This window comes from Rutidosis leptorrhynchoides, chromosome 5 (genome assembly GCF_046630445.1).
Source record: "Rutidosis leptorrhynchoides isolate AG116_Rl617_1_P2 chromosome 5, CSIRO_AGI_Rlap_v1, whole genome shotgun sequence".
Classification (NCBI taxonomy): Eukaryota; Viridiplantae; Streptophyta; class Magnoliopsida; order Asterales; family Asteraceae; genus Rutidosis; species Rutidosis leptorrhynchoides.
Window position 1 is genome coordinate 449,453,021 of NC_092337.1, and position 11,851 is coordinate 449,464,871.

The 11,851-nt window shown below is 33.6% G+C and overlaps 1 protein-coding gene and 1 non-coding gene across 2 annotated transcripts; both read right to left on the minus strand.

The window, feature by feature from the left end:
* Positions 1 to 3,151: 3,151 nt before the first annotated feature.
* Positions 3,152 to 3,224, minus strand: TRNAA-AGC (transfer RNA alanine (anticodon AGC)). The gene has a single exon. It is a non-coding gene; the product is annotated as a tRNA-Ala (tRNA).
* A 781-nt stretch (positions 3,225 to 4,005) lies between these two features.
* LOC139847935 (uncharacterized) lies at positions 4,006 to 8,209 on the minus strand. Its single transcript, XM_071837668.1, has 7 exons — positions 7,856 to 8,209; positions 6,623 to 6,907; positions 6,403 to 6,543; positions 5,972 to 6,303; positions 5,297 to 5,456; positions 4,865 to 5,206; positions 4,006 to 4,714 (listed from the first exon to the last, which is right to left on the minus strand). The coding sequence occupies exons 1-7, from the start codon at positions 8,004 to 8,006 to the stop codon at positions 4,239 to 4,241; spliced, it is 1,887 nt and encodes a 628-aa protein (XP_071693769.1). The 5' UTR covers positions 8,007 to 8,209; the 3' UTR covers positions 4,006 to 4,238.
* Between the last annotated feature and the right edge of the window lie 3,642 nt (positions 8,210 to 11,851).

Consider the following 11,851-nt stretch of genomic DNA (forward strand, 5'->3'; position numbering starts at 1 on the left):
TAAAACTCAATGACACCATCTAACAACAAAATAAGTAATTAGTTTGTGTTGGATCAGAAGCTACTGATTTACACAACATTACACGTGTATTTTTTTTTTCTTTACATATCAGTGTTTATCAAATAGTATTGATGAAGAGTATGCTATTTTGAACGGTGGCCGCAGCGGCGACGACGACGGCAACAGATAACCCGAAAATAAAGTATGTGTAAGGTAATCGTTCATTCAATTGGGGTTGTTTGCAGGCTTTAATCGGAAGGCTCAACGGAGTAGCTGAGCTGTATCATCGAAGCCATGAAGACAGTTACTCATCGATCCCCCGAAAAGACCGATTCAATTTATGGAAACGTGTCCACCGACGACTTCAATTTATATATCTAAACTAACTGTTTATTTCGTCATCTGTACTCTTCGGACGTCTCTAAACAAGGGGTTAGCTTACATAAGTTTCCTTCCATTATTTCAATATACTTTTGTTTATCATTCACTATGCATATCTATTAAACTTCTGTGATTTCAACAAGTTTGAATAGAAATGATTTTTTCATTGTTGTTTCAGGTTAGTGAAGTTGCCAAAATAACTTACAACTTTTTTTGGCTGAACAAGTAATCGGCTTTACTTCTTTTTTTAGTTGTTTCTGAGTTATGTGCTAACTGATTCATTATTTTCATTTTTTTACAATTGACATTTGAAAGGTGTTTGGAAAAAAAGATGAATATAAAGTAGCATTTATAATAGCAGTCGTCATGAGCTTGCCATGATGAGTGTAGCTTTGTAGCTATTTCATCTTGATTTGGCTCCCCATCTATTTTTTTTCCAGTTTTTATAGCCATTTTTATACAATAGGCAAGTTGTTACAACAATTTGAAGCCAATGGGTGGTAGTACAATTTGAATAGAAAAGACATGTACCGATTTGTTGATCTCTTGCGAGTGTCGAAAATCGGGGAATGAGGAACAAGGTGTAATGGTATTCATGAGATCAATTGTTAGAATATCTTGCTAATTATGTTTGCAGTTGCTAATGGTCTGTTTTTTTTTTCTTTTTTTTTCCCAGGTTATGTGCAAATTTACATATCCTTTCCGATTTGCGACTACTGTTCTCTCTTCTTTAGGGTAATCTATTTAGTTGTTATTGTTTTTGTCCATTTGTTTTGTATTATTATTGCTTCTGATTTTTTGTTGTCTTCGTTATGTTATTGCGAATGTTAGTTATATATTTGTTTGGTTTTGTTTGTCTTAAATTGGTAACGAAAACGTAATCAATAGCCTTAACTAATAGGATGTTTAATAGGTATCGGCAGAGAGGAGATAAAAAACAGTAGTGTTACGTTGATGTTTAATAGATATGGGCAGAGAAGACATATTGTATGCGCACTGGTATGTCCTTTTCAGGTTAATGTTTTGTTTAATTTCTTGCTTGCTTTTGTAGTTTTTTCAATATGTATTATTTTGTGGTTGTTGAGTGGTTTATGGTTAATGATGTTTTTCTTCTAAGTTACACACTTATATTTGCGATACTGATTTGGTTTTTTTGGCGATTCTGGAACCATCTCCATTGCCTCCACATGTGGCGATGGTGGCGATTTTTGGGATGGTTAATGTCGTCGGCCGGCGATCTATCTGATGCTTTATGTCAATCGGTTGCTAATGGTGAAAGTCAGGGTTTAATTTCTAATTTTTTTCCTAACTGATGCTTATCGATGAACGACTTCCATTTTTTAAGCGATTGATGACGGCCAAAGGTTAGGGTTTAATTTATAAACTAAAGATGCATTAAATATGTTACGTCATATTCTGTTTTTACGACAACCTTTTTCCAGGTAATTCATGGCTCTTTACTGTTTTTTTTTTTTTTTTTTTTTTTTTTTTTTTTTTTTTTTTTTTTTGTAGGAGTATTGTGTTAAATATGCAGTAGGATAATTGTAGTAACTACTATGTATCTTAATATCTACAGAATTCCAATGTGGGCATGTGTTATCATACGCTAATGGTGTCGGGCGTGTATCTTCTTTCGAGTCGTCTCATGTTGTGAGTGTGTCATTTTGTTTGCAGATAAAGAAGGGCATTGGTACATGAAAGTTCCTTAAACATCTCAACCTTAGACGCGAGAGCCTTGAGAGCAAATGTACTTGACCCACAGATGCAACTGGGTTGAGATTGCCACCTATGGTTAAATCTATCATCTATTGTTTGTTGTTAAGAGAGAAGTATTAAACTTCATAAAAAGTAGTCTTTTATATCATATATTTATGACTGCCTGGTAGCACTACAGTTGCTATTGGATGTCACTGTTCTACGAACCAGGTAAACCTCAACTTCAACTCGATCTGTTAAATTTCATGTTACTTATTCTGAAATTCGATGACGAAAGTTTCACCGATTTTAAAAAATATGTATAATTGCTATTTTGGAAATATTAACACTGATTATATAAGCTTAAAACAATAAAGTAGTAGAAATTGATTGTGATTAGTAAGTTACTAAGGAGTAACCTGCTTATTTTTACTATAAATAATCAGTTTCAACAACTATTTGAAAGCATTTTTTAATGAATAAACACTTAAATAAGTAGGTTTCTGTTTACCTACAGATAAATTCTTGGAGGTGAATATCCCTTCAATGAAAGTTCGACTTCTCAGTGTTGTGAGTTCCAGGAAGTATGATATGCCGAGTTCACAGGCGTTAGGTACTATTGTTTTTGATAGTGGTCACAAGACTATTGGGGATTGCGATGTTGTTATAGAGTACAAAGGCGGTATGTCTTAGGGAGTCAACAAGTTATATCCACTATGTCCTCACTATACCCGTTCACATTTCTGTTTGGCCAACCATGTTATGTAGAAACATACGTATGATTCTATGTAAATCTACTATAAACTTTTGTGAACTATGAACCTATGTATGATATGTATTATCCTACGCGAAATATTCTTTGTCAAATTGGTCGTTTCGTAAATCTCGAAAAACATAACCGCAACAACGTGCGGTGGGCCATCTGCTTGTTAAATACAAAAGCATACACTCCATTAATATAATATTGGGGAAAAAGTACTACGGAGTAAAAGTTAAAGAATTTAGTTTTGAGATGCAAAATTAATTAATGCTGTAAAAGTTAAAGAATTTAATTTTGAGATGCAAAGCGAGTAAATGGAGATGCGGGGTATCGATCCCCGTAACTCTCGCATGCTAAGCGAGCGCTCTACCATCTGAGCTACATCCCCATTATAATAAAGATTGTAAGACAAAATATATATATTTTTAGATATACTAAAACAAAATGATATAAAAATACAATATCTTGAACATAACCCAAATATATGATAGGCAAATTATGATATTTTGCCTAGCATATGGTATTGATACAATTGCGATTTGCGAGTGTATCCTAAATTTGTAATCTGTTATTATTATCAATTATTTTGCACTGAACGATTTCCTAGCCGTAGTGAAGAATCGGGATTAGAATAAAACTGACCATAATAATTTTTTTTTTTACAAAATTACAAGGTTGGTCTCTAATGTTTGATTAAGCATATATTCATATTTGAGAGCATATGCGGGTGGATAGGTGTGGTTTGATCGACTAAGAAACACTTTGGTCCATATATCGTGATAACCCTAACTGAGATGAGAATCTACTGAAGGGTGGTTTATGGTCGATTCTTATGTTATTACCTTTTTGGTGACTGAATGTATAATGAGAGAATAATTTTAATTCTTGTTGGAATCTTATGTTAAACAAGGACTAGGTTTAGCTATTTATAGTCAACACTCAAACTCTAGTATTTTACAGGAATCATCATGAATGGAAGGGCCTAAAAATATTCAGGTCCAACAGCGAGCTATTGTTAGACTTGTTCTTGTGGCTATAGGCCTATAGTCCCTATGTCATCATTTCCTCACTTCGGTCGATATGAGTTCAGAAATCGTCTGTACACCGATGCCTAAAACAGAATGACACTCGCCAAAAAGAATGATAAAAATAAAGAAAATCGAAACTTTTTTTCCCTCCTGTTACATACATGATGGTTACAACAAGCATTATGGGGGCCAAAATAGAACACAAAGGCTATCCTTCAATGATCTACACCCAACAAGGGAATATTTTTCCTGTACTACTGATACTACACCATAAAATCTAAAGGGATATATACACCAAACTACAAATTCATAGAACCGCACAACAGATACAATGAAGTAATAATAGCATATAATTAACCAAAAGAATCGCGCTTTTAATACCTCCCGTTACCTTTTTTGTCACCCCTGTTGCTTTTCCACTCCATTGGTAAAAGCTTTCTAAGCTTCGGAGGTTTGTTTGGGAATCTTTCAGGTGGGGTTGTAATTGATCTCTTTAACGAACTGCTACTACTACTTTCATGGTGTTTTAATTCCATGGATGCATTTTTCACAATTTTGCTTGGAGATGATCTGCTAGATTGAGATGTAGATGATGACCAATGGAACTGTCCTTTGGCAGTATTAGTAACTTTCTTTTGCATATGTGATTTCGTGTCATTGGGACCATTGATGAGGTTAGTGGGTCCCACCGGTCTTGAATTCGGGATGGTGAATAATGCTTTCTCGAGTTTTTCGTCTGATGTTAACTTGATAGCCCTTGAAAATTTCTGGAAAGATTTCTTTTTTCGGCATTGAGCTGCAATGTTGCATAATGTTTCAGCAGCAGCCACATCCATTGAAGAACTCCCAACTGTTGAAGAATACATAGAAAGTCAAAATTCAGGTTTGCAACCTCTTAATCACAAACAATAACATATTCATTCATATTCATATTATCAATTATCAATATAATAAATAATAAATCATAAAATCAAATGAGGGAAGGAAAAAAAAAGTTCACCTGAAGTTTTAGAAACTGTTGCACCCGTATCAAAAGGTGTTACCCCTCGATCAGAAGACGTATTGCTGATAGATGGAGTAGGGGATATTTCCTTTTCAATTGGGTTGGCCCGTTGACTTACTAAAGGAACAAGGCTCTGATTATAAGTCAGCGATTGAAAATCCGCAAGATAACTAGTGGCAGTCGCTTCCCATAAAGTAGCGGTTGACTTCCTTATTCTGACCCATCTACCTTGACAACTACTCTTACTAGGCGTAGACTTCACCACATCGGGATTAGATTTGAGATCCCGCCCGGAGACATGTGACCAAGGAAACATTGGTAAACTTCCTCCATTTTGTACTGCCATAATTAAGGTGTCGAAACGACGTATTAGTTTTAGTATATGTGGAATTGGTTATGGCAAAAAGCATAAATATATATAAAGATTACCTTTTGAGGTTGAAGTAGGCTTCATGTTGTCAAGAAGCATAAGATCGAGATCCTTTGGGGGCGGAAGAGCTAAACGGGTCAAAACATCCTTTGGAGCAACCAACGGAAATTGAAGAATATTGGCATGGTCATCAGTAAAAGCGCATGAAGGATTTTCAACCTTACATAAGCAAACAATAAAGCAACTGTCAATAGATCAGATCCAGATCGTACCTGTTAATAATCTCATCCCACCCTTTCCAGCTATTTATTAGTGGATCGTACTCTTTGATCTGCCGAATCATTTATTATGGATCCGGTCAGATATCATGCTCATCAAGACCGACCGATTAGCATGCATAGATACACATCTTTGAGAGCGGACTCTAAGTTTTCAAGTTAGTAACTATTAGTAGGCTTGTTCCGACTAGGTTAAGATGCACTTAAAAAATCAATGAACGAGTTATACGATTAAGTCTAAAACGTCTAAATATAATTTCTAATTTGGCCAACGAAGTCCCAAGATCTATAGTTGTTTGTAAAGGCATCAAGACACATTAAATGTAAAAAAAAAAAAAAGACACTATGATAAAACAAAATCCAAGCAATAGAGGGTTAAAATAACTTTCTGATGTGAACAATGTTGCAGCGTCTTTCCGTTTAACAAAAGCGGCAAAATATATTCTATTTTCTAACCTGGTTACTAGAAGAAGGATTTTCAGGAACCCCTTCGTTTTCATCATTTGTGATAGCTCCAGAAACGGCAGAGTTTGGTAAGCAAGAAGCATTATGTTTATAAGCACCGTCTACACCTGCCGCGGTTTGGGTTTTAATGGGCTTCTGGAGGTGAAGAATTGAACAAGCATCTCTAACGGATGACAAAATACTTCCATTCAAAACCTCCGTTTTCCTTTCCTTTTCTTCGATGGAATTGCGACACTTATAACTACCATCAAGGAGCTCATTCAATGATACCTCATCTACTTGCTTTCCAAAATCACAAATATCGTGTTTTGAACCGTATACGCCTAGACCGCAAATTTAAAAGCATTAGCAAAATAGGTATAAAAAAAAAAAAATAACCGACTTACAAACACATAATAATTAGGTATGACAAACGGACATACCAAGTATGTTATTACTACCAGCAGCTGAACTGAAACTTGACAAGCCAGCCTTTACAGAAAAAGAATCACATTTGCTCTTAGAAAGTTTACCGTTTCTTTTATCACTTCGCTTCCCAGATACACTCGTCTTCAGTTTTTTCTCTGAATTTGTAAAGAGTCAGCTAAAATATAAAGACAACTGCACAAAATCTTGATGTACTCTTTTGTAAGATGTTTTTACCTGCAATGTTGTATTTTCCAGAATAAGATCCCAAGTCTTTTGGTAGATCATCAAAATCAACAGATCCTGTTACATTCATAGAAGCTTCCATATGTGCTACTCGTGATCTTCTAGAACTAATGACATTACTTCTAGCTGTCTTCCCAGATTTTCGCTGTGGTTGCTTAGCCTCTGGAACAGATCTTGTATCCTGGTTAAGGAACGCTTGATCAGCTTGCTTGTAGATGGCCTCATCTGACATTTTGTTCCAAAAAGCTGGTCTTGAACCATTTACATTACAGTTATCTGTCATAACCACGTGCAATGGTGCGTATAAGCATTAGAGTCTAAGCATAATGTAAATAGTAGTGCAATTGTTCATATAGGCATTCACTTTATCACTTAGCACAATCATAAATGTAAGTAAAGACGGCATTCAGTTTCAGTCAAAACTCAATATAAGAGCAAATGCTCACAGATGTTACCATTATACTTATTTCATCCATCACATTGACGTGTGCAATACACATTTATACATTACAAATCAATTAACAGCAAGTATTGTACTTGGCCAGGTGAATAGTATTATGGACCATTCCTAGATGAAAAGTTCTCCCGTATTATCGTACATGTCAAACCCAAACCCTAACCCTAATAAATATGTGGTCGATACTGCAGTCATAGAGTAGGTCTACCCTGGACCAAAAAATGTAAAATCTTTGTACTTTGTGCATCGTTTAATTTCACATTAACTGTGTGATTGCTTGTCTAAATCTAGTATCTCTACGGTTTCTTTACAAAATAGATATAAACAAAAGTGGATCAAGAGTATCGTAGGTAAGTAAAAAATAACGACTTAATATATTAAAACCTATTCGTGTCTGTTCTTCAATACATATGTTAGCCTTCCCTAAAATTCTCAGCTTCTTCCACTATTAATTTATTCAAAGAACAATGAAATCACAATATGTACACATGAACTCTCTTTTAATTCAAAACCTAAAACCAATTTACTACTCATCAGCGTAAATAAAGTCACTTACAGCAATATAAAAATACTCATCACTACAAAAAAAGTGAAATTTTGCCCTAATTAGCAAACTCCAGGCTATATCATTCACCACAAATAATATCCCCAAAATTTCATAATCCAAAACCCTAGATTACAAATCAACAGTAAAAAGTAACACACACCTAACATTAGATCTTTTTAAAAAATATATCAAATACACAATTCAAACATATAAGAGCTACCTTTATCCGGATGCAATGAGCTGCTACACGATTTAAGTTCCGATTTATGACCTAACAACTCGACACTAGTAACCGCACCACCACTGCAACCAGTCGATCTCATAATTTGAGTAACAATAGTAGCTGGATACGATAACTCAACCGCGTCCATCAAATCATCGTAGCTAATTATTCCGTTATCGTCATCTTCGATCTATTGTAATAGAGAGTAATTTTGACTCGATTTGACCATAGTTGAAATAAAAGTAGGATTATTTGAGAAATTGGAAGGATTAATTAGAGAAAGTGATTAAGGATTTGTGAAAATTATAATGTTGTCGTTTTTGATTTTGATTTTGAGAAATAAAAAAGGGGTTAAAAAAGGGAGTAGTTGCGGCTGTTTTAGGGTAAAGAAATTATGAGGAGTATATATAGTTTTCGGGAAAAGGGCGGAGTTTATACGTTGGTAGGGTTCGCCGGTAAGAATACTCCGGTCACTTGTGGGACCCACCTATCCATGAAAATATACACAGAGGGTGTAAAAGTCATTTTGTATATCTATATATACGAGTTTATTAAGGGATGAACGTAGTTTTAAAAAGTAAACTTCTTGTAGTTCTAAAGGTAATTACGGAGTATTTTTTTTCCTACTTTTTGATTGATTTTATAAAACAAAAGTAAGTCATAAAAATGGGACACGGTGGAAAATCCATAACCCTTGTGAGTTCGCTCTATTCACTACGAAGTATAATATTTTTTGACGCCTCAACTTGCGATCCATAATTCGTGTTCGATAGTAAGTGCTTTTCTTGCAATGAACGTCATAACCGCCCATCCTACATACAACTTTGAAGAAAAAACGATGTCATTCATAAGACGAAGGAGAAATCATTTGATGTTACTTATTTCTCTCGAATTTATTTGGTTGATGCTCGAAAATAAAATTATACGGAGTAATCTTTGTGGTGTAGCGATTGTTATCCTAACTAATCAGGCTATTAAATTGATTGAATTTAGTTAGGGTTTTGATTATAATCAGGGATTCTGAATCACGGTCCATCTGAACATAGCTCGATAAGATCTCTTGTCGAAACTTAATAAGATTTATGTAATCTGATTAGTTGCTCCAATGGAGAGTGTAGTAATCGGTCCACAATTGAAATTGATGTTAAAGACTTAAAGGTGACTAATTGTTTAAAACAATGGAAGTTTCTACAATTGAAATTGGGGATTAACATATTCACGATGAATGATTTCTCTCTCACACGTTTGTTAGTTTTCAACTGGACCAATTCTATGTAAAGATCAATACACATAATTATTTTAACTAGCATCTTGAAATGATCTTGCAGCATTATGGAATAAAATTAAAAGGGGATATTCTGTGAATTATTAAATATGTGAAAATAAAATAGAAGGAAGAATATGATAATTACTTTTTCAAAAACAAGATGATTGGTCCTCACGGGGTGACAAACATTATCGAAATTGAATTCGTACTCGACCTGACCTTTTAAGCTGAGGTTTTTTTTTTTTTTTGATTGGTCCAAGTGAATTTTTGTAGTGGGTTGATTTGGTTTTGGTTTTTGACACGACTTTAAATTTGAGTCACGTGCTAGGCATGTAACTTCTACCTTTTTCTTTAAATTGTTTTAAAAGATAATATTATATTTAATTTATTGTTGTAGTTTTAAATTTTTCATTTTTAAAATTGCATACGCTTTTGAATTTTTCTAACGATAATCCTATAAGATATTGTTGGCATACATAGATCGATTGTACATAACGATTACTATCTACTTTATTATATAGTTATTGTTTTTTCCTACAAATTTGAAACACATATATTGTATTAGTTTCATTGGTTAAGTATGTTTGGTTTAGAAGGTTAACGAAAATAGTGAAATATGAACCGTGATATTTGCTAGAAAGTTACGATTTTACCCCCGATGTCAATCCCAATTGTAATCAATAAACTAACTTTATTGAATAATTAACATTTTATTTGCTTTATTTGGTAGATCAAGTGATTACAAAGACTATGCAAGAAGAATCGGAGAAAAAAAGACTTAAAACGAAAGAAACAGAACAAAAACGGTGAAAAATAAGATACAATCTCAATGTCCAAGCTGCGAGCAGGCAACAGATCATACTATAGTCTGACTACCATTTGAGCGGTCGCGATGAACGCCTTGGTTCCATACATCGCTAGTCTTGTCTTCTATTTAATGATGCTTTACGTGTTCAAGACAATTGAGAAAACGCGTACTTTATTCTTAGCGACGAGGATGAAAAAGAAGATGAGAAGGCTTAATGGAATGAGGAGTTCGAGCTTTGAAAATCCCCATAATGTGGATCACATATCTTTTTGTCGCTTTTAATACTTTTATAACATGAGTTACAAAATTTAAACTTTAAATAGTTATTTTTTGGAATTGAATTACTTTACTTTTTTTTTATTTGATGTCATAACTGTGTATTTAATGATAATGTGTTCAAATGGTTCCAATAAATAATTGGATAACAAAATATAGACAATCCGTGACTTTAGAGAGTATTTTTTTTTAGTCTTTATTTGAGTCTGTAAAAGTTATGTTGGATTGGAGAAGGATTGTTGTGTATTTGATAACTATAAGAAAATATTAGAGAAATTTAGATGACTATGGTTTAAAAATATTGATAGAAACGAGGTATATGTGTAGTCGCGCGTTGCTGCGAGAAAGATTTTAAAATTTATAAGAACTTATAATAAGAATGCACATATATGTGAATGCTGTATAAATTTTGTGTAACGAGTTAATCATATTAACATGTGTCCATAAACATTTGTTGATACAAACATTTTAATTGAATAAAAAGAAACATGATAATTATTATTTTAAAATATAATATAAACGTTAGAAAAGTTTTTTTTTAAGGCATGTAGCGTTGTAGTAATAAAACAAATAAAATGCATTTAATAATAAAGAAGTATAAAAGAGTGTTTTAAAATAAAAATTTGCAACAATTAACATAACAAAAAGTAATATAAATTATGTTAGAAAAAGGGAAAAAATTAAAGGAAAGAAAAAGGGAAAGTAGGTAATGAAAAAAGGAAAATAAATAATAAATAGAATTGTCGATGTTAGCCATTAACGTAGCATCAGGAATAAAAAGTGGAACAAAAAGTGACCAAGTAGATTCGAATCCGTGACCTTTTAGATGCCATGCATGGTTGCAAACGAGTCGGGCTAGCTGTGCATTATACAATCTCTACTATCTCTACTATACATTAAATAATACAGTTGATGGTGCTTCTGGTTGTTATAATTTGTTTGAATAAATAATCTTCACTCTTTTGATTATTTTTCAATTTCTTTATTGTATGTTTAGGTGGTCGTTTTCATCAATATGAAAAATCCAACATTGATCTTTTTGAAGTAACGATAAGCTAAATAGAAAAGTCCTTTGAATCTGCAGGTAACTTTTTGAGGTGGTGCAGTATTTAATCTTTTAAATCTGTATGTGTTCTTTATTTTATATGTACATCTGATACAATAGAAAAATCCAAACATAAATAACGACAAGCGATTAAACACATGGTTGGTTATCAGATTTAAGCTTTTTGAAGTTTTATTTCAGGTCGTTCGCATTCTACGGTTGTTTAGCTTTATTCTGTAGGTGGGTTGACTTTTTCCCATCTGTTGTCTTAATGTAGGTGTGGCTAGAAATTTTTTCGAAGAAGCAATATGATTGGGATCTTTACGTTTAACTATATGAAACTCAGAAAAATTGCTATCTTACGTGGGTCATGCCACAAGGTCTTCCTGAATTGTTTACATAAAATGTTCTATTTTCTACCATACTATGTAGTGACCGTCCTAATCTACCTGGACGAAGTCTTCAACAGATGGTCCCATTGCGAGGTTCTGACCTCTATGTGCCATGAACGGCTCCATGTAATATCTTTAAAATGAGCAAATGCACAGCGGAAGATTTCTTTCAGGCCTGAGAATAAACATGTTTTAAAAGTGTCAA